At 36.0% G+C, this 24,965-nt stretch overlaps 1 protein-coding gene across 1 annotated transcript; it reads left to right on the forward strand.

Moving 5' to 3' along the window:
* The first annotated feature begins 17,019 nt into the window (after positions 1–17,019).
* On the forward strand, positions 17,020–20,010 carry LOC127091315 (cysteine-rich receptor-like protein kinase 10). The gene is made up of 7 exons (XM_051029927.1): positions 17,020–17,895; positions 18,233–18,367; positions 18,457–18,578; positions 18,665–18,875; positions 18,990–19,227; positions 19,345–19,495; positions 19,573–20,010. The coding sequence occupies exons 1-7, from the start codon at positions 17,070–17,072 to the stop codon at positions 19,885–19,887; spliced, it is 1,998 nt and encodes a 665-aa protein (XP_050885884.1). The 5' UTR covers positions 17,020–17,069; the 3' UTR covers positions 19,888–20,010.
* Positions 20,011–24,965: the final 4,955 nt, after the last annotated feature.

The raw sequence follows: 24,965 nt of genomic DNA on the forward strand, positions 1-24,965 counted from the left end.
ACTAACATTCCAAAACTAATTCATTAACCATCAACATTAAGCTAACAATTTAACTATCTCTTTTTTATAAAAAAAACACTCATGCTAACATCAAATTCAAACCATTTTTATAGAAGTCCCAATTTAATTCCTCTAACCTACGCATTAGAATTTCCTAACAGCAGTCCCTAACTAACTCTAATTCAAACAATACTAACTCATTCACCTTCAACTTCAATTCTTCACTAACATTTTTCATCTCAATTCGATCAATCTCTAATAACTCTAACAGAATTAGTTAACTAATCACTTTTCATGACATTGCTAATTAGTGCTAATTCACTAACTGTTTCTCATGACTCACTAACATCTTCCATTCAACTAACCTAGTTTAATTTTCAAATCTAACTCACACTTCAATTCTTCATAACAGCCCCCAATTTTAACTACATAACTAACTTCATCCTATAAAAACTAATCTTCTAACTATCCTAACACTAACTAATGCAATAACTAACTTTAAAAGAAAAGCTAACTCTGTTAACATCAACAACTAACTTCTTCATTGAATTAACCTAACAGAAATGGTTGCCCTAACTCTTAATGATCATTGCCCCCAAGCCTGTCCGAAATTATTACACAACCATTCTATATAAATAGTTATTCACCTACATTCATGATCACCAATGATTCTGCAGAAAATCATAATCACTCTCTCTCAATCACTCTGAAGTTTTTCTTTGCAATTCATAAAATTCTTTACTCTACTCTCTCCAATCCACACTCATCAACAATAACAACAATAAAGAGTATCATAGAATCCCCATCCTACAGGCTAAATGTTCAAGAAGAAGAAGAAGATTACGTTGTTAAAGAAGATTTGAGTTCAAATTGCTTACCTCATTGAAGATCCTCTGGTTTTCTTGCTCCATTTTCATCAGCTTCACATTCAACGCGTTCTAAGGCTACCTGATCGCTCTATTCGCAAGTGCACGAATCGCGTCAGAGTAATATAAAAGAATATCGATCCCACAGAGTAGTGATTCTGCAGAAAATCATAATCACTCTCTCTCAATCACTCTGAAGTTTTTCTTTGCAATTCATCAAATTCTTTACTCTACTCTCTCCAATCCACACTCATCAACAATAACAACAATAAAGAGTATCATAGAATCCCCATCCTACAGGCTAAATGTTCAAGAAGAAGAAGAAGATTACGTTGTCAAAGAAGATTTGAGTTCAACTTGCTTACCTCATTGAAGATCCTCTGGTTTTCTTGCTCCATTTTCATCAGCTTCACATTCAACGCGTTCTAAGGCTACCTGATCGCTCTATTCGCAAGTGCACGAATCGTGTCAGAGTAATGTAAAAGAATATCGATCCCACAGAGACCGAATCGTCAATCTATCGATTACTATCGTTACGATGTTTATCTAAGGCGGTATAAAAGAGATATTTATGTTGAAAAATAACAGAAAATAAAGAAAATAATAAATACAGTGCAGATAAAGACAGGTTTGAATGTATTTCACGTTAGTTAAACGATGTTTCGATTGTCTAAATATAACTACTTATGGGACAATATTTTCTACTCTTGAAAAGAATCCATTTAACAGGAACTGTCACTTTCGCGTATTCAGAACCGAGTTTACCCTTAAATTAAGGCCTTTTATTGTCACTTATAAAAGGTGCACAGAATGCTAAAGTAGTAAACTTATTTTTAAGAAATAAGACTCGTAAACTTAGTTGAAAAGTGATTTTGATTTGGAAAGTTTACCCAAGGAGTTTCCTGATTTTAAATCTATCAACGCGCCCGAAAACAGTTTCAAAAATCATTTTTTCTTAAAGTGATAAAAATTCCTAGTTAACTAAGCCATGGTGCTTTCGCACTCCTTGAATAGTTAAAACTAACCAAGTTTGTTTCAGAAAACTCGAGTTAAAAATCAAAACAGCCTTTAAAGCATTTCTACATATTCAATATGTGAAACATCTCTTTAACCGCGATCCTTACATTCTAACCTTTGAAAGATTTAGCCAGACATGGTAATACAAACAAACACAATGATATTGATCATGATGAAAAGTTGTTTTAGAATGTAAGGCGAAAAGAACAAGTAAAGCGTGTAAAATAATTAAAACAAGCAATAAAGATAATGGCGAGAAATTTAAATAAAGTAAAGACAATGACAGGAATTAAATAAAGTAAAGCATAGCACGAAATTAAATAAAGTAAAGCATAGAAAGAAATTAAATAAAGTAAAACATAACAAGAAATTAAATAAAGTAAAGCATGACAAGTAAAATAAATAAAAGCGATTAAATTAGAACCTGCTCCAAACAGAGGCTTTAAATCTGGTACAAGGAAAATAAACTTTTGACTCTAAAGATAAAGACGACAGCAAAATCAAAGTGCTCCAACTCAATCTCACTAAGGTGCGATAACCCCTCGATGTGACGGATTACCGCTTTTACAGATGATAATATAGTCTTAGTGTTGTAAACTAAGTTGGATGATTTGGAAATGAACTAGAACGACCTATTTATAGAGGAATTCAGCAGCTTGCAAAGACCATGGTGTCCTTCAACTTCTCCTTAGTGGGAACGTGAAATGCAAAGATGGCGCCCACCATGTGTGGAAATGGGAAAGTTCATGGGATCGTGGCGGTTACCTCCTGGTTGAGGGCTGATGAGTCATGGCTTATCCTATAGCGGCCGCCATGCATAACGCCATGTGTACAATATTTGCCGAAAAATCCTAATTTTTGGTCTTTTTGCTTCGTTTCTTCTAAAAAGGTCCCGAAAGAGCTAAATATCTGAAAACAACATAAAAGAAAGCATAACACAAGCAAAATGATAATAAAGACCTAATAAACATGTGAAATCCGAGTCAAAAACGCGGTGTGATTCAGTGTAATCAAATTCTCCCACACTTAAACCCTTGCTTGTCCTCAAGCAAAAACTCTTTATAGCTCATGCAAGAAAAACAGTATCAACCAAAGTTAACTCACGGAAAAAGGCTTATATGTTCATTAAAGGAATGTATCGATAGGTACTAACGAATCGAACTAAGGATATTGAGTGACACTTCCCGCAAATGCGGTTATAGGCTTCGTTCCTATACAAATCAATCCATATCACCCCACCATACCTAGGCCTTCTTTTGATCTTCTTCAAGTCTTTTTCGTTCAGGTGCAATCACATTAAGCCCGTTATCCGTACATACTCGTAGTAAGGTGACCGGTTAGTGATTATGATCTTAAGCATGGGGCTCTAGTACATAAGTTGGTGTAACCCCTTTATTTAACCCAGTTTGCAGTTGTGGGGGATTGGATCGTAATCCATCCTACCAAGTTCAGCACCAGATACCTCTGAACCAACCAACAATAGGCATATCATTATATATATTTATTTTTATTTATTTTGCATGTTTCGTAAATGCCTTTATTTTGCTGGGTTAAATGACTGTGTGAGAGTTACCTAGCTCGGATTTTCATACAACTAGAGAACAAAGCAGGAATTTTTGTGATCATTCACTTATTTTCATCGGTCCCCTACGTAGAGCATGCTTAAGCCGGAGCTGACTGCAAGGATAAACTACTTAAGGACTTATTTGGAACAAAAATTAGGGCCACATCATATGGGGTATCGGGGTCGACTCTTATAATCATGAAGCCTACGGTGTTAAGACAATATCGATTTTTAGAAAAAAAATTCCCAAGTCTTTTACATCCCGTCATAAACCTGTCTTATAGCCTGGATATTCAAGATACATTGTTGTCTTAGCTCACAATTTTTTTTGGTAAGGTTAAAGAAATGGGATAAATACGGATACACTACATAGATGACTCGTCAAACACGTGTTATTTTATTGAAAAGAAAAGGCAAACAACTAAAACGCACAAAATATACTAAAGATAAAGGAAAGCGATAAAAAGCGATAAAATCTCCTCCCACACTTAAACCGAACATTATCCTCAATGTTTCAATATGAGATAGGATAGGAGTAACCTGGAAGAGAGAGAGAGAGAGAGAGAGAGAGAGAGAGAGAGAGAGAGAGAGAGAGAGAGAGAGAGAACTATGGGTGATCACCGGTACCGTCATCGCCCTGGTCAGGATGCTTGGGTCGATGACTCCTGCTATGAGTACTAAGTCCTTCCTGCAGCTTCCTAGAGTGACCTAAGAGAGACCCTTGGTTGGCCTTGATAAGTGCAAAGTGACACTCAGTAGCCTGTCGTTGGCGATGCTGCTCATTAGTGATCGCAAGTAAGGACTCAGTGATAGTCCGATGTGCTTGCTCACTGCGCTACCGGGAGGCTACCATAAAACTCATATTATCTGTCAATTCAGAAGGGTGTCACGCCTTTCCTCTCGAGCCAAGTGCTCACACCACATCTCCTCAATGATGTAAAAACCGAGAGTGGTACCTGCAAAATGGTCAGAAGAAGAAGGTGCAGTGTGTGCAGGTGATGCAGTAGGAATATCATAAGCAGGTGACTGGTCGCGCCGGTCATACTCATCATCGGTCCCTTGCTTATCGTCCATAGGGACATTAGGTGGCAAATGACCGGTAAAAGGTGGAGCATCGAGATCATACGTCCAGTTCCTTGCATGTCACACATATGTACGCTGAGAGCAAGGTAAAACAACACTGGGTATAGCTACACCATGGATCATGAGGTGATAACCACCTGCCCGCCGCACCTTGCATAATTTCATATCCTTCAAAAATGTTAAGTTAATGGTGTGGTGAGGGAGTGGTTATAAGGTGGCTAACTCAGCGTTGAGATTTAATGCTCTAACAATAGAAGTAATTAAACCACCGAAAGAAATGGTTCCTCCCATTTTAAGAATGGCGGACATATGTGCAATCATAAAAGGAACAGGATTGATCCTTTGATTAGTGAGGCAACCCTGTAAAAATAGCAACTCGCGAGCATTTACTTTATTAGAATTCTCCCGACCGAAAATGGTACATGCCAAAAGATATCAAAAAATATGGATGGTCGAGTTATGAATATTGGAAGCTAAAATTCCTTCAAAGGAAGTGACAACCACATTTGATAATCTATTCCAAAAAGTAAATGCTTTGAGTGCCCATTCAGCATCTAAGGGTGTCTTACAGATGACACCCTCTCCGTAAGGCATTCCTAACAAACCTGCTAAGGCATTGGTAGTGTACTCGTATTCCACATTAAACATTCTAAAACAAACGATACCAACCGTGCTAGCAGTGCCCGGGTGAACAGTGTAAACTAGGGAACTCAAAAATTCCTTAGTCAGCCTATCATAGGTGGGTGCTTTATTAGCAAAAATATCATGTAATCCTAAAGTATCAAGCATATGAAAAACACTATGGTATGTCCCTAAAGTATGCAAACAATCTTCGTCTACATACCTGGTAGCGAGAATTTCCCGTGATTGCAATTTTTGTAAAATTTTGTTTTATCGCTCTCCGGGTTTTCCTCCGCGAAGAATGATGTTGTTGAACTCCATTCCGGTCATTGATGGTGAGGGAAGAGAAAAATGGGTGTTTATGGAAAGGAAGTGAAAAATGGAGTTTTTGTGGGTTTTTGGTGGAGAAATGATTGAGTGAAGTTTAGAAATGGTAATGGCTTGGAGTTAAAATGGGGAAGTTGAGATTTTTCGTGGACTTTGGAGGAGTTGGGAGGAGGAGAAAATGGGTTTTGAGAGGTTGAAGAAGGTGAAAATGGTGAAATTAGGGATTCTGTCCCGTTAAATGTTCAGACCTCATGGCGCCCGCCATGGCTTCGGAATTGGTTGGGCCGGATTTGTTCATTGCTTCTTGGTCCACAACTTTTTGTCTTCATTTTTGCAAGAAGGGGGGTGCACATAGGTTTCTATGGTATGCTGTTTTTTTATTAAGCTTGACAAAATAAAATAAAATAGTAAAGTGAGATAAAATGGACATAAAAATATAATAATAACAATGCATATATATATATATATATATATATATATATATGTATATATATATATATGTATATATATATATATGTATATATATATATATATATATATATGTATACATATATATATATATATATGTATACATATATATATATATATATGTATATATATATATATATATGTATACATATATATATATATGTATATATATATATATATATATATGTATACATATATATATATATGTATACATATATATATATATATATATATATATATATATATATATATACATATATTATATATATATATATATATATATATATATATAGATATATATATATATATATATATATATATATATATATATATATACATATATATATATATATATACATATATATATATATATATATATATATATATGAAGAGTTAGTAATAAGTCACGGGTCGAGAGATCCTAGGAAAGAAAAAGCAAGCATAAAGTCAAAAGGAATAATAAAAACAAGCATAAATAATAAACAATGGGAAATAGGTAAATCAAACGGCATCTCTCGGTCGGTGATAGCATCAATGCTCAGGGAATAATGGAGTCTCCTCGACTTCGTATCCTGGAAGCTCTGCGATCTGGTGTCGGAGGTCGGCGATCTCATTATTCAGTATATCGGCTTCAATGGCATGTGTGGTATCTGATACTTCGACCTGCAAAGCAACGTCAGTGAGCTCCTGGCGGAGCTGGGCTATCTCCATACGAAGCATAACCAACTCAGAATGCATGCTTGGACTCTGAAGATTTGGATTATTGGTTAGGACTTTGATTCTGGTAGGTGTGATTCTCTGCTCATCTATTGTTTCACCTTAGCCTTCTATGGCATAAGCCCAGTTGGCCTGATCATAAACACAAGTTACCTGAGGGTCCGGTAGAGTAAAGTGGTGAATAGTATCACCCTCGATCAAGAGCCTGTATTGATCCGGTTGGAAGGAAGATCTCCTCATGAGGCCACGGTCCAGACAGAAGTCAATATCCATCAAAGTATAGCTGCAGTAAGACGTCAGGTGAAATAGCCTTCTATCAAGTCCTAGGGCGAAGGCTATATGAGTCATCGTGCTTCCAACGTGTATAGGGCTCACAGTCTAAAATCCAAGTAAGTCATCGAAACGCTTGTGGTTGAAGATGTATTTTGTCCCAAACAACCTGAAATTAATGTAGCCACCATCACTAGCGTGACCAACATAGGGCTCGTAGTTCAGCGAGCTAAAGAACTCCAAAGTGAGGTTTCTGTAAGTCACATGCATCACATCAGTATACTCATCCCATTGCAACTGATTGCACAAATGCCTGACACTAGGCTCAATGCCTAATGCCTCAATGCAGCTTGAATCAGGATATCTGGTGGGCAGCATTGGACGCTGGGAAAGCATGGTGTAGCGCTTCTCCTGAACTGGGTCACGAAAGATCACTGGCATAGTGTCGAAATTCTCCATCCTGAAAAGTTAGGTTAAAAACAGAGGACACCTGAAATCGCAAATATTGTAAATGTTAGTGTATATATATATATATATATATATATATATATATATATATATATATATATATATATATATATATATATATATATATATATATATATATATATATAGATATATAACAAATGAAAATGTAAATTGAAATAGTAAAAGTAAAGCAAAGGAAAAGAAATCATGGGTTGCCTCCCATGCAGCGCTTGTTTAACGTCGTTAGCTTGACGTTTCGAACTTTATATATCAGAGGTAGGAACCGGAAGGTCGATCAGAGTATGGCCAGGGCACTCAGTGGGGATGTCACCTCCTTGATATTGCTTCAGTCTTTGTCCATTTACCACAAACGAATTACAGGAATTATTCCAGATTTCAACTGCTCCAGATTTTAGGATTTTGGAAACCTTAAAGGGGCCTGTCCATCTCGAACGCAACTTACCTGGAAAAAGTCGTAATCTCGAATTGAAAAGGAGAACAGAGTCGCCTATATTAAAGTCCTTTTTCACAATCCTTTTGTCATGTCATGCTTTGGTCCTTTCTTTGTATATAATGGCATTCTCGTAAGCGTTCTGGCGGAGTTCCTCCAATTTGTGGATATTGAGGATTCGCTTCTCTCCAAATGCCAGGTAATCCAAATTCAGGGTCTTGATGGCCCAATATGCCTTGTGCTTGAGTTCAAAAGTTAAGTGGCATGACTTCCCGTAGACTAACTGGTATGGTGTAGTTCCAATAGGGGTTTTGTAAGCAGTTCTATAAGCCCACAATGCTTCTGTTAGCTTTTCAGACCAATCTTTTTTGGATATTGAAACAGTTTTTTCCAAGATTTGCTTAATCTCTCTGTTAGATACTTCCACTTGACCATTAGTCTGGAGATGATATGGTGTTGCTACTCTGTGTTTTACTTCATACTTTCTTAAGAGTTTATCAAATATCCTGGATATAAAATGTGATCCACCATCACTTATGACAAGTCGTGGTACTCTAAATCTGGGAAAAATATTATTTTTAAACATCTTGATGACTACTCTTGTGTCGTTAGTGGGTGAGGCTATAGCTTCTATGCATTTGGACACATAGTCAACGACTATCAAAATATACTTGTTTCCCATCGAAGATGGAAAAGGTCCCATGAAATCAATACCCCAAACATCAAATAATTCCATTTCTTGGATGTTCTTCAAAGGAATTTCATCGCGTCTTGAGATGTTTCCAGCGCGCTGGCACCGGTCACATTGGACAATATAAGTATGGAAATCACGCCATAGTGTTGGCCAATAAAGACCAGCTTGAAGGATCTTAGCGTATGTCTTGGATGTGCTTGAATGTTCACCATAGGGCGAAGAGTGACAATGCTCTATGATGAGTCATGGCTTCTCCTATAGCGCCTGCCATGCATAACGCCATGTGTACAATATTTGCCGAAAAACCCTAATTTTTGGTCTTTTTGCTTCGTTTCTTCTAAAAAGGTCATGAAAGAGCTAAATATCTGAAAACAACATAAAAGAGAGCATAACACAAGAAAAATGATAATAAAGACCTAATAAACATGTGAAATCCGAGTCAAAACGCGGTGTGATTCAGTGTGATCACTACCTATGCCTTGTAGATTGGTAGTTCCTTCGAAATTCCTCTTCTTCTTGCTCGAATTCTTTTACTGCAACGTAGCCTTGTTATATCCGAAACAAACCCCTAAGGTTTGAGTTCGAATTGAACCTCCGTTGGCGTTTAATTTCATTTCTGGTAGTCTAAGGTTCTTTTCTTTCTTGGTCCGATTTTGAAGTTTGTTTAAGTTTTTGATTAAATTGAGGCATGATTGAGAGACAGGGTGTTAGGAGAAGCATTTTGATGTGGTATTTGGTCAAAATGGCCAGATTTTCCGCTTTCGGAATGGTGGAGCAAGACTTTGGCGGCAACGCGTTTAAGAGTGAGAGAGAGAGATTTGAAAACGAGGGGAATGATGAAATGAACCTTGCGAAAGGGTCCCATATCCTTTGGCTTTTGATCTTTGGGCCCCAAAACCACTGGTCCCATGAAATTGCCTCACACGCCCCCTGTTTACCTGTACATCTCCTTTATGAACCTCACAATAACACTTTGGACCTTCAGCATAAAGCCCAACACCCTGTTTTCTTAACACACGTCCTTTTTGGCCAATGCACCCCCACCGCTGAATTATTTGATTCATTAATTAATTGTTATTTTTATTTTTATTTTCTATTTGTCGCACCTTTGTTATACACATTTTAATTCATATATACATATATTTTCTACACATTAAAAATACTTGAAAATACACAAAATAAATAGTCTTTTGAATTAGGCTTGGATTAGGATATTTTCTTAATTTTGAGTTTAATTGTCGTTTTTGCTTTAAAAGCCATTTTCACGACATATTAGGTTTTAATTAGAATTAATTTTAGATTAGTTCTTTTTATTTTCATTTAATTCATTAGAAATTATGGTTCATGTTAATTCCATTTTTTAATGCTTTAGTCCTTAATTGATCCATATGCTTATTGGATGGTTCTTACTTTGATCATGCCCCTGATTAATTAGTTGATCAAAGTTTCCTTTAATCAATTGATTACTTGTCTTAGACCTTTGATCAAGACTTTGATCACTGGTGAGCTTCATTCAAGCATACCTTGCTTTGCAAAACAAAAAATACTTTTATATTCCTTCAAACACTTTATAATTGTAACGCGAATTACGCGCCACGAGCCTTAAGCAACGAAGAAGAATAAGAGGATTACTCCTATCCTTGTTTTGAGTATCTTTGAATATGGGACGTAGACCCCAGTTATTCAAAGTATTCACATTCGTTCATAAACTTTAGTGCAATTCAAATCAAATAACTTTCAAGCCTTCTTCCCCACAAACAACACTTCAATAATCAACATCAATAGAACTTTACTCTTTGGACCAAACACAATTCTCTTTGGACATCCATACACTCCTGAGATTAACCACCTTCTCTTGGTTAATCACCTCCTTTATGGGTTAATCTCCTTCTTATGGTTAAAATACTCATCTTTGAACCACACATCTTCTGGTTTAAACACCACTCTTATTTTTCTCTTTGGCTAATCACCCGTTATTGGTTAAATTCAACCCTCTTTGGTTTAAATACCACTCTTATCACCTCTTTGGTTTAAACATTACTCTTATTTCCTCTTTGGTTTAAACACCACTTTTATTTTCTCTTTGGTTTTAACACCACTCTTATTTTTTCTTTGGTTTAAACATCACTCTTATTTTCTATTTGGTTTAAACACCACGTTTACTTTTATCTTTGGTTTAAACACCACCTTTATTTTCTTCTCGGTTCAGCCACCACTCTGTGGGTTCAACAACACACTCTTGGTCCAAAAAATACTTTCACAATTCAAACAACACTTTCCTCATTTCATAACTCCTTTTTCTTTTTATCATACAAACCTTTTTCAAAACAATTTTCTTTTCTTTTCATAGGGTGTAATGGATTAAAAAGGACTAGTTGAGTGTAATGTTCAATCCTAGTCTCGAATACTTAAGCCCAAGTCGTAATAACTTGTCTGCTATACTATTTATCTTCCACTTAAAACATTTGTAAATGTTTTGAATCTTTTCATAATAAAAATGGATTAAAAAGGATTAATTGGATGTAATATTCAATCCCAATTTCCGAGTATTTGGACCCAAGTCATAATAGCTTGCAAGTCTGATTACTTATCTTCCAACTCAAAAACAATTCAACACATTCAAACCTTTTTGCCTTTTTGCTTCAAACCTCAAACCCTTTTCATAAACGAATGATTTTTTTTCCTTTCCGAGACGATGCAAACAATGCTTCGATCCTACCATGTGTAAGAAGTTAGAATGCTTTTCGCTCAAGTGAGATGAGAAAATAACTTTGTGAGAATCCAAGTAATGTTATCTATTCTGATGCTATGCAAATGTTTACTTCTCCATGTTTTGGATAGTAAGCAATATTTTCCGCTCGATTGTGAAAAAATAGCCTTCGCTAAAATCGACCAGCAAACAAACATTTTTTACCCAAAATTACGTAGCCTTGAGTTCCACATCACACCTAGAGATACGTAGAATGAGATTCAAAGTCTCGTCAGGCATCCTAATAAAAAACTTATTTTTTGTCCTTCTCCCTTTTCTCAAACTTTTAATAACTCGAGGAACATAAACATTTTTAAGCTAACACTTAACACAAAACTAACTAAATGTTTCTCGTTAAGTACAACCGATGTGAGGGGTGCTAATATCATCCCTTCACATAACTGACTCCCGAACTCAATTTGGTTGAGACGACCATATCTTTGTCATCTTTTAGGGATTTTATCGATATTTTACCTTTTCTTCTTTGGAATAAATAAAGTTCGGTGGCGACTATGTTATCACCCTAGGTGTGTGATGCACTCGTGGTCGCATTTTTCGCGTTTCGACACTCACCCAAGGGTAGGAATCCCGTCCCTTCCCTCGAGGCTTGTCTTGGATTGAGATGTACATCTTTTGGATCCACCGCATATACCCTTGGATTGGCTAGATCCAAAGGGCGGCGCACCTAGTATGCAAAGATGCGCTTAGTCGGTATCAGATACATATGAATACATTTAGTCTATATCAGATACATAGAAATTACTTTAGTCTATATCATATGTTAAATCAAGTGTGTGGTTTGTATTCGATGAGAAGTCATGCGAATAATGTGTTTAAGTTGTATCATATATGCATAAATGTGTTTAATCTGTATTGGGTACATGGTCATGCATGTCACCTTTGTTACCCCTGTCTTGCGGATTCTAAAATAAAGAGAGACAAGGAAGCACATAACAAAATAAGAAAGATAATATGTATGGATATTTATATTAATAATAAATTGAATTTGTTACAACGAAATGACTAGAAAGATAGATCTTCAATAGTAACCATATTATGGGAGGACGATGTCCCGAGCTTCCGATGTCTGTCCTCCTTCAGGGCTCTATAAAGTGTATTCTCTTCTTTATGGTATCTCCTTTGGTCGGATGCGATGCCAAAGCATCCCGCCTTATCTTTTCCCGTCGACATATCGTTGGGAGGTTAGATCCATGGAATTACTTTTGTCGAATTATCTTGTGAGACCCTTTTTACTCCCTAGGGTAGGCCGTCTCACATATTGTTACGGACTTGATATCTACCTCAAGTGGTCAACACGAGTCTAACAATCTTCTTATAGGTGATTTGGCCTTACGGTCGACTTCCCTTGAATCCAAGAGGATGGTCAGATATGGAAGACGTTCCTTGAGAGACATCCCTCCTTGACCTCTGTTTAAGGCTCACATTGTTCTTCTCATCCATTTTTCCTTTAAAATGGAGAAGTCGAGCGGTGATCTGAGGTAGCTGCTAGAATCTGCAGTGCCTCCTCCTGGAGCTTATAGTCTTTGATTTCCATTCACTTTGTTGGCACGACTATAGGGATGTGACCGCCAACTTATCCAGGATATGCAATGTTGCTAGGGGAATGTTATTTATAAGAAACCTTGTATGGACGTTGTCTCTGGTGGAACTACTACACTTATAAGGCAGACTGTATTTGTACTCAGGCATCCCTGTTCCTTATGCATTTCCCCAGGCCGGCCCTCCTGGACAGGACTGGACCAAGCAATATGGGAAACACCATATTCAACCTTAGGAAGGCATGTCCACCGATCAAAGATCCTTTGGTATCTATAGAAGGTACTGGCGTACTAGGTCTATGCCTGACATTAACTATGAGCTCGTCACCTCCCGATATAATTAACTATGAACTCTTCGTATCTTCGTCACCGACCCAGTGAGTACCTCATTAGAATAAGGAAGTATCATTGAGTTTATATTGGAAGATGGATCGTGAACCTTTGGCATGATCTTCAAGGAAAATTCCTTCGGTCTCTGGTGTAGACCAAGATCTGGATCTAGGATTCTTTCTTACATTGTTTTGTGAAGCTCTCGAGAGACCTAAAGAGGTTACAAAATGGTAAATCAAAGATTTAGATCTTAAATCATGGAAATTATATGAATCAGAAATCATATACCATAGATGGTGTCATTATTCCGTCCAGGAACCAGAAATGGATGCAATTGGAGAGCCGATGATCTTGAACGGTGTTGCTAATCTCCTTTACCGCGGCGCATGGTGGACTTGATCATAGAATGTACCTTACTTTTTGCGTGTGAACTAATTTTATACATTGGGTCAGGTGGATAGGATTTGAGATGAATTGGGCCTTAACTATTTGGGCATTTGGCTGACCCATAACATTATTCTTAGTGGAGAGAGAGAGAGAGAGAGAGAGAGAGAGTGTGTGTGTGTGTGTGTGAGAGAGAGAGAGAGAGAGAGAGATTAATCATTATATACAAAGTTGTAAGCACTGCTATCTTTCTAAACTTAATTATAAGATTAAGATAGGGTTGTTCTCTTGAACTTATTAGGTGTAAGAGTATGCAAGCGAAACCTTTGGTGTTATAGGTTTCAAGTTGAACTCGATAAAAAGCTTGGTGTAAAGGTTGTCAGTGGAACCTATGTAAAAATTTTATTGATAGTACAAATTGTTAAGGTGTTTTTTTTGGTACTACACGTAGGCCTCATGGTTTTCATCCGAATTAGATTAAATTTGGTGTTTCTTCCTTTCCATTATCTCTTTATTTTATAGAATTTATTTTTTGGTCTGCTTATTTGACTCCACTCTTTTTAAATTACCTTTTTAAGTTTCTTTTTTTTTTCTTGAATTTTTTGAAAAAAAGTTTATATCACAATTCACTCCGTCTTATTTTTGAAGTCACTTGGTAAACATACATCGTAACAAAATAATGTAGCAGAGAGGAAGAATAAAACAATAGTGAAAATGGTTTGATGTGTGTTGATAACTCACTATGTATGCCGTATTATGGCTTTTAATACTTGATTTTATCTTTCTATTCAATCATCTATCAATTTAATTCTAGTGTAACTTTATTGTTTTTAGGTAAGTTGTGAAGAGCATAATATGTGCTCTCATTTGTGATTTTTTATGTATTTGTTACATGTGTAGAGAATGACTTCTGATAAGTCCTAGCATGATAGTATCGGAGTAACCTATTAACCCCAATTGTAAGTGGAAAACATGATGTAATGGAAGTTACAAAGAGTGGGCATTCACATTTTTAGGGCATGTGTGGCACCAATTAGTAGAATGGAGTACATTTGAATCAATTGGGAAAGAGATAAGATCAAGGCTCTAGAAGATAAAACTCTACACAATAATACAACCACTACATGCACAACTTGTTTCCCTGTTACAAAGGACTGTTGCAAGGCATTGTCGTTGTTTTCCTACACCACCTGCATGCCACAAGACACTTCGTCTCCCACATGTTGTTGTAGCTTGTTCAACAATAGAATGAAAAGGGAGAATTGGAGGGAAACTTGTTGATTCTTATGGGCCAAATATAATGAATATTCAAAGGCACGTGATCCAAGGATCCACAAGAACCCTAAATGAAGCTGACTATAAAAGGACCTCTTCGAGGAAATGCAAAAGAGGTTCAAAAACTAAGAGACCCGGATAGAAACACTTGGTAAAAGTTGGTGTGAAAGCAAGTTGAATCAGAGTGGAAAGCTTCTTATCTCTTCATCTCAAGTGTATGCTACCAGTATCTGGCATGGCAGAATTCGTCTCTTATTGGTTGAAGATTGCAAGAAGATGAAGAAGTTTCTCTTAGATTTTCATTCTTTTTTATTATGTGGCTAAGAATGTTTAACTTAGGATCTAGTATTGATGTAAGTACTAAACACCATGATCTAAACTTCTTTATGTTGAGCAATGTGAAGTTAATTTAAATTAATCTTTTGTGATAATTATGTGTTGTTAGTGCTTTATTTTATCATGCATTATACTATTATAAATATGATTATTTGGTTGATCAAATTACAAAAAAATGCAAGCTTGTTGTTGTGAGGAATCCAACACCAAGTGGAACTCATGATAAATGTGATTGAAAATAATAGGATATGAATATTCACTAGATTAGCTACTTTAGAAATAAATAGCTACAATGATAGAGGAATTTTGGAATGAAACTAAACATGCATTAAAGTTAAATGTGAGGCTTAGAAATTTGTCCCCTTACTTTATTGTATATGTTTCTGATGTCGTAGGACTACACCCATAGATCACATTTTAACCTCATCTGGCACGGCATAGCACATCATGTACACACAATAGACAAGTTATATTAATGGATCATTGTCCAACATATTCTCCATCACTTATTTCACTTATTTAACCAATGTTATTCATGTTATTGTTTACTTTTAAAGTGAACTCTGTGACAACCATCAACTATCATTATTTTTTCTCATGCTCGTTACAAAAGATAGTTTTACAAATAAATCTAAGTTATTTCCACTCCCTTTGGATTTAACATATTTACTATTATATTACTTATTATTTTAAAGAACACGCCCACTTGCATGTGACACGACATGTTTTATGAGAAACATATTCTTGAACTTTGGCCAGGAGTTGCCAATTTGATTTTCATGTGCTAAATCGGTGTCCAATAGTTGTTGTAAGCACCCAAGACAGAAGAAAAACTTGAGTGCTTTTTAAGCCATCAATTGAATACTTTAGATTTTTTTGGATGTGTGTCTCATGTCCACATACCCTGAATAAAAAGAACAAAGTTAGATAGCTATAGTATGAGTTGTGTTCTACTTTAAGTATGTGAAGAATCAAAGGCGGTGTATAAGATGTATGATCCGATTTCTCGTAAGATCATCAGTAGAGACATTGTGTTTGAAGAAGAAAAAGTAGGGATTGGGATAAAAGGTATGAGGAAACAATTAAAGTTAATTTAGAGTACACCATGTGAAATAGGTATTCAAAACAAATCTCAATGAGAATATAGAAATAGAAATGTATAAAGAAAAATTTGTGGCAAAATGATATGCTCAATAACACATAGTCGATTATAATGAAGTCTGATATGCTCAATAACACATAGTCGATTATAATGAAGTCTTTACACAGATAACAAGATTAGATACAATGCTCAAGCTTGTTGCTCAAAAGGGGTGGACCATATATCAATTAGCCATTATAATACCTAAGACCACTTATTATTAAGATTCAGTACATTGATGAGGTTTGGAATGATAGATCTCCTTTGTTGTCTATAATTTCCTCCCACTAGTCTCTCCTATGTTTTTAAAATAAACAACTGTGTTTAAGGCCATGTGTCCTATTTTAGAGTGAAAAATATAAATATATACTCTATGTGGACACAAAAGCAGCCAAGATTGAATTCATAATTGCAGTGAGTGAATGAAAAGCGATGGTACTTGATGTTTTCACATTGCTTTCTGAAGGTAGTGTTGACTGTTGAGTATAAAATTATTGAGTGGAGATAGCATCATGTATTGCAAAGAAAAGTTTTCTATAAAAACTCAATCAAGAGAATGAAAATGAATAAAAACATAGTGGGTTGGGGCTAATATAATCATAACTATTACATTAAGTATCATTTAACAGAATCATTTTGTCATAGGATCATTTATCTAAATCCTTAAAAGTTGACAGAAGAAAACACATACCTACCACCACCAACATGGCAATGCATTATTTGAGCTCCTGATTCCCCTCTTGCAAAGTATGGATTCCTTCAGTTTGCTGTTTCTACTTGCAACTTTCTCTTCCCTTTTTGTCCAGTGCTCTTCTTCTCCCGTCTTGCAAGCTGCTCTTGATAATAGCACACGTGCTTACTATAACTGCACAAAGAACAGCACTTCTGCAACGTATAACACTTACCGTTCCAACATCAAAACACTCCTGGGTTTGCTCTCCTCCAATAGTAGTAACAATGCCAGATTCTACAACGCCACGGTTGGTAGCGATAACAACGTGGACACTGTCTACGGTCTCTTCCTTTGTGTTAGAGACATTGACCCCAAAATCTGCAACATGTGTGTGATAGAAGCAGTCAAACTCATATCATCACTCTGCGCCACTGCAAAAGAAGCCATAGTTTGGTACAGAGTGTGCTATGTGCGTTATTCTGATAATAGCTTCTTTTCCTTCGTTGAGAAAACTCCAGAACTTTCTTTCATGAACGATAATGATTATGTCGGTCAGGTTGGACGCTTCAACAACATTCTTTGGGATATGTTGAACGATTTGAGAAATGCAGCAGCAAATTCTTCTGTTAAGTCGGCTGACAACTCGGCGAATCTCACAGAAAACCAAAAACTATATGCCTATGCTTGGTGCCTCCCATACCTATCTGCAGAGAACTGCAGCTGGTGTCTTAGCGATGCCATAGCAGAAGTTCCAACCAGTTGCTGCAGAGGAAAATCTGGAGGCACAATATTGTATCCCAGTTGTGGTATTAGATTCGAATTATATCCGTTCCACAAGATACACGACAGTATTTCTTGGGTGCAACCGTCACCCACAAGTCCTCGCTCTTTAGCTCCACCAGGTTAAAACTTTTGAACTAACCCTGATATACATTTCCTTAATTTTACTATCAATTTTGACACACTAAGACAGCAATCAAGTTATTATCATACCATGTATTACTATCAACCCAAGATTGCGATATCTAGCAAGAGATATATCTTCTGTAATAATCAGCTTTACAATCAAATGCTCTATGATCATTTGGATTATTATTAGCTTTCCTGAACACACAATAAGCTAATTCATAGAAGACACTAAAAGTAAAATTCCTATTTTCTTGTTGGTTTTCTGCATAAGCATTTTCTCGTTTTTCTTAATGAAAACAGAAAATAACAAAAGTACTGATATTGACGCAGGAAAACAGAAGACAATAACAATATTTGAGATTATTGTTCCAACTATTGTTTTAATGGTGCTTTTAGTCTTGGGATACTGTTGCTTTCTATATAGAAAAGGAAGAAAGAGCAAGCATGATATTCTCAAAGAAAGCTGTAAGATGGAAAAATATACTTCTATTTCGAACAAAAAGAAGCTTTTTCTTTAGCCATATAACTTATAAAATTCAAACTTGTTTTTGTAGTTGGAAATGACATTACCACTTTGGAGTCCTTGCAATTTGAATTTGCCCAAATTGAAGCAGCAACAAACAGATTTGCGGCAGCAAACAGGATAGGCAAAGGTGGATTTGGAGAAGTCTACAAGGTAAAAATGCATCAACTAGTACTACATTAAACGATGATATCGACAATATTTATTTTCCATATTGACTTCTTTTATATGCTGTTTAGGGAATTCTTTCGGATGGACAAGAAATTGCTGTGAAGAGGCTTACAAGAAGCTCTGGACAAGGTGCAGTAGAGTTTAAAAATGAGGTTCAAGTTATAGCCAAGCTTCAACACCGAAATCTAGTGAGATTACTAGGATTTTGTTTGGAAGATGAGGAGAAAATACTTATCTATGAGTATGTGCCAAACAAGAGTCTTGATTACTTTTTATTTGGTATGTCATTTCTAAACTTTAAGCTAAAGGCATGTCTTGATAAATGAATTACCTTAATGGATCCATTATGATTCGAATTAGATGATTGACCATTCAAAGAAACTAATGATGTAGATCCCCAGAAGAGAAAGCTTCTATCTTGGTCTCAACGTCAGAAGATCATTAAAGGAATTGCCCGTGGAATTCTATATCTCCATGAAGATTCTCGCCTAAAAATAATACATCGTGATCTGAAACCTAGCAATGTCTTGTTAGATAGTAATATGAATCCAAAAATATCCGATTTTGGCATGGCTAGAATTGTATCTATAGATCAAATTGAAGAAAGCACATGCACTATTGTAGGGACATAGTAAGTTTATAATTCCTACTTTACTTTACTCACTTTCTCACATACCTGCTTTACTTAGCAATCACAATCACTATCATTGATGCCTGCTAAACAAACTTTTTTGTTGTTCATATATAGTGGTTATATATCTCCAGAATATGCAATGCACGGATACTTTTCTGTGAAATCCGACGTGTATAGTTTCGGAATCATGGTTTTAGAGATTATTAGTGGAAAGAGGAAAGGCTGTTCTACTGAATCAGAGTGTGTTGATGACATCCGAAGATATGTGAGTATCAAACTTCTTTGACTTCTCTTTATATAGTTGAAAAAATGATTTTCTTCATTAACAAATGAATATTGCAGGCATGGACAAAATGGGCAAAGCAAACACCACTTGAACTAATGGATTCTAGTATAGAAGGAACTTACTCCCAAGAAGAAGTCATCAAGTACATCCACATTGGTCTGTTATGTGTTCAGGAAGATCCAGATGAAAGACCTACAATGGCAACAATTGCGTTCTACCTGAACAGCTCTTCGATCAACTTGCCATCCCCTCTTGAACCACCGTATTTTAAGCGTAGCGGAAATGAAGAAAACATGGCCCCCAACAAAGAATCAGCCAATATTGGTGATTCAACCAACGGAATCACTATTACTCAATTCTTTCCTCGTTAAGATATGGATGAAAACAATCTTCACTGTATAAGTATTATCATCTGTTGTTACATAATGACTAAATACCATAGAATTGAACAATCCAAAGTACAGTTGGAATAAATCTCCCAGAGTTTGAAAACAGACAATGTTAAATCATAGAATATACTAGAGAAGATTTTACATTTTCAAATATAAAAATAATTGACAAAGGCAGGGAATACAAAATAGAAGTTTGAAATCAGGCCGTTGTATTCATGAGTGTATAGAAATCTACCTTAAATTAAGAACGTCTTAAATAGAAAAGGGAAAGGCATTAACAGCCATAATTTTAAGACACATTTTATCAAACAGTTGTGGGGTGTAAAATATAATCAGCAACATCAGCAAGATTATTGTTATAACTTATGTTAATTTTCAGCATAAACCTCATAATCAGAAGCCATACACTCGTAGCAGCTAAACTAGCGATAATGCATTTTCTTTTTTTCATAGTTGCTCCTCGATAGGAGGTGATTGATGGCGTAAGTAAATTCGACATCATTAGGTGGAGGGTTATCAATTGCCCAGTCCAGCATGTCGACATTGATCATCGCAGTTTTCATGTCGACCGTTTTAATTAGATTAATATTTTTTAAATATTATTATTTTAATCTTATTTTTCCTGATGACAAATTAACAGTTTTTTATTTTAAAAAATAATTTTTTAAATATAGTATTATTATCTCCATAAATTGTGTAAATATATATAAAAGAACTATGTATAATTAAATGATTCTATTTATTATATATTTAATTTAACTTTATATAATTTCTGTTTGCTCTTTCTTTATGGCCCGGTCCAACTTTTTTGTTTCGAAACCAATATGTCTTTCAAGCATTCTTGGAAAGATTTTGATCTATCAAATTTATTTATACATGTACATTTTACTCTTTAAAAATGTGATATATTTTGAATTTAAAAATATTAAGATTTTAAGATTTTTTCTTGAAATTTCATTTGAATTGCACTGAATCTCATTATAACTAGGAAATCACCATTTAACTTGTACAATTTTTGGTGTGGGTGAAAGTCAACATTTGATATTGTTAAGAGTCTCACATTGAATAATCTATGATCCGAAGATGTGTTTATAAATGTGGGCAATCATCACCTTATAAGTCGGTTTTGTAAGGATTAGTTAGGCTCAACCCACACAGTTTAAGATGGTATATAAAGTTGGTTAATCTATTGTCTTCCACACAAAAAAAAAAGATTTTCGACAAATTTTTCGGCCATCCATGGCACTGATACGAGCGCCCCACCGCTCCCGAAGACATTCCGGCGAGATAACCACACCGCCAGACTCGTCTTCTTCCAATCGGCTAGTATCTGAAAACCCTGCCGCCTTCCACCATCTGAAGCGCCCTCATGTGCCCTCCAACCTCCCGCGCATGGATCTTACGCGTATCCCTTCCAACCGCGTGTGGCAGTGCGACTCGCCGGCCCTTCTGTTGTCGTTTTTGCCGTCGGCACCGCCTTCCCACGCTCTTTCCAGATCTGCTCTCAATTTTCTGTTCCAAGCCATCAAATATCATGGAAGATACCGATTTCGGTACGTTCACTAAGGTTCCACTTATCTCGTGTGAGAAACTAACCAGAACAGTCTATTGGTGTAAGCCCTAGAGGCCAATACTTTTGGTACTTGTATCGAATTATTTATTAATAATAAAAGACTTTTTCTTTATTATGTATGTTTAATAAAGTCCCTAGAATAGCTAGTTCGTTTAATGTATCAAGTGTGACTTAATCATGAGATCCCATTAAACATAAGGACATTATTCTTAAAGTATCTGTAGTCGAGCTTTGTTGTGAAGTGGGATAACATTAAAGCATTAAGACTATTATGTATATAGACTGATGATCACATCTCATGGATCATGGATAAGGAGTTATCAAGTCTTAAACATAGGTATGAATATTATGAGTAATATTTATACTGGATTGACCCGTACAAAGTGTCATAAGTTATTCTCATGGTGATAGTGGTGTACACCACCCTTCGACCTGAAACTACTATGGACCCTAGATGTAGAGTCGAGAGCCTTATTGTTGATCAAACGTTGTTCGTAACTGGATGACCATAAAGACAGTTGATGGTACTTCACGAAGCATGTTGAGGAACATGAGTGACCTAGATGGAATTTGCCCATCCTGCGTAACAGGATAAATGTCTAAGGGCCCAATATTGAACTGGACAAGGATGACACGGTTTATGCCTTGTGTTCAATATATACATAAGGGGAAATGGTAATTGTACACATAAGTATTATCACAAAAGGCTTTTTCAGATCACATGACATTTCCGTGTCTTGGGTAGCAGTGATGTGTTACTAGATACCGCTCACTGTTTATTATGTTAAATATGTGATTTAATATAATTTCCAATGTCGCAAGAGCCTACAGGGTCACACACAAAAGGACGGATTGATGAGAGATAGAGTAAATAAGGAACATCGTAAGGTACAATGCACTTAAGTGAATTGTAGAACATCGTAAGGTACAATGCACTTAAGTAGAATACGAAATATGATAAGATACCACATGCTTAAATGATTTTGGTATATCATAAGATATGGGCCACATACGCTTAAGTGGGTTTTTTAGCTTACAACCCACACAAGTGGTTCTATAAATAAAACCATTGTGCAGAAGCATTTGTGCATATGAAATTTTGTTTCTATCTCTCTCTCTCACTCAAAGCCTTCATTCGTAGCAGCTAGCACTGAGATTGAAGGAATCCATTCTTGTGGACTGAGTAGAGGCTGTCACCATTCAATGTTCGTGATCACTCCTTAGATCTGCATCAAAGGTTTCAATCGCCATAAGAGGTAACGATTCTATCACTGATCATGCCCATTTGTAAGGATCACTAAAGGATAAAATTTTAATTTCTGTTGCGTTTTGGATCGCTATTCTCCTACACAGTCTACTACAACATATGGGTTAGTGTTATCCAAATATGGTTTCACGGTCAAGGCTATGAAGATCACTTAACTACAAAATCCAATAGTATTTCCGCCGCCAAACGCGATAAGTGGAAACAAATCGATGTTTATTTATGCATTGTGTTATAGTTTTCCATAGCCACTAATCTCCAAACACAGTACCAAGCCTTTACCACTTGCTATGAGGTTTGAGAAAAGGCTAAGAAAGTCTTCTCTAATGATGTCTATAATCTTTACAGTGTCATCACCAAACTCAACTCTTTGAAATTGAAGAATATGGATATGCAAGCCTATTTGAGTAAGATTAACACGTTAAAGGAAAATTTCACAATCCTAATGCCTTTTACAAAAGATGCAACAACTTATGTTGAACAACAAAGTAAGTATTTCATGATCATGGCACTTGTTGGACTACCATCAAAACTTGATTTTGTTCGGAACCAAATTTTATCAGGGTCCAATTATGAAGTAGTTAGTGAGTAAGATTAACACGTTAAAGGAAATTTTCACAATCCTAATGCCTTTTACAAAAGATGCAACAACTTATGTTGAACAACAAAGTAAGTATTTCATGATCGTGGCACTTGTCGGACTACCATCAAAACTTGATTTTGTATGGAACCAAATTTTATCAGGCGACAACTTATGTTCCTAACTATGAAGTAGTTAGTGAACAATTTTTGCGCTTGGTTACCCCTCATGCTTTTGGACCGGTTTTTACCCCATCTCCCACTGAATCATCTTCTCTTGCTTGCCACTATCATGGTCGTTGTGGATGAATTGGAGGACGGGGTGGACATCGTCATGGTATTCGTTGTAACTATTGCAATCATTACGGTCATATTGAAGTTGATTGTTGTACAAAGGCTAGAGACCAACAACGATAACCACGGGTCATTGTTATTGCTTAACCGGATATCACTAAAGACATCACTATTCCCTTCACTGATTACAATGATTTCCTTCAATTCAAAGCAACCTATCAACCATCATCATCTGTCGATATTGCTCAGTCGGGTAATTCTGTAGTTTTCGTCTCTACATCTTCTCTTGGTCCTTGGGTCCTTGACACGGGTGCCTCTGATCATATGACTGGTAATAAATCCATTTTATCTCACTTGTCTTATTCTGATTCTTTATCTTCTCTCACTGTGGCAGATGGTTCTAAAGTCAAAGTTCATGGCCTTGGTCAAGCACATCCACTTCCAAACTTGTCTCTACAGTCTGTCCTTTACATTCTTGGTTGTCCTTTTAATCTAATATATGTTCACAAGCTTACTCATAATCTTAATTGTTTTGTCCTTTTTAATGATAAATCTTTTTATGTTCAGGATCGACGTACAAGACAGACGATTGGAGCAGGGAATAAAATGGGGGGATTATATCACCTATCTCTACCTGTGGTATGTGCTTCTATTGCTTCTCAAGACCTTATACATCAATATTTGGGTCACCATAGTCTTAATAATATGCGTCTTTTAGTTCCTAATTTTTCGAAGATTTCATTTTTTGAGTGTCAGTCTTGTCAATTAGGCAAAGATACTTGTATTACTTATTGTCAACGAGCACATAAAAGTGTTGCATCACCTTTTACTTTAGTTCATTCTGATATTTGGGGTCCTAGTCGTGTGAAGTCTACTTTGGGATATTATTACTTTGTAACCTTCATAGATGATTTCTCTCGATGCACTTAGTTATTTCTAATGAAAAATCGTTCAGATGTTTTTCGTATATTTTAAAAGTTTTATGCTGATATTAAAAACTAGTTTAACACTTCCATTAAAATTTTACGAACTGATAACGCTCGCGAATATATGTCATCCTAGTTTCAATCCTTTTTAACATCACATGGAATTATTCACCAATCATCATGTGCTCATACACCACAACAGAACGATGTTGCTAAACGGAAGAACGTGATTTAGTTGAAACCACACAGACTCTTTTACTTCACCATAATGTACCCTCTCGTTTTTTGGGTGATACTCTCCTCACAGCATGTCATCTTATCAACTGAATGTCTTCATCGGTCCTTCAAGATCAGATTCCTTAATCTATCTTGAATCCGCAATATCAGTTTATTTTTCTACTTAAACTTTAACACATTATCA

The sequence above is a fragment of the Lathyrus oleraceus genome, chromosome 6, assembly GCF_024323335.1.
Source record: "Lathyrus oleraceus cultivar Zhongwan6 chromosome 6, CAAS_Psat_ZW6_1.0, whole genome shotgun sequence".
Taxonomy (NCBI): Eukaryota; Viridiplantae; Streptophyta; class Magnoliopsida; order Fabales; family Fabaceae; genus Lathyrus; species Lathyrus oleraceus.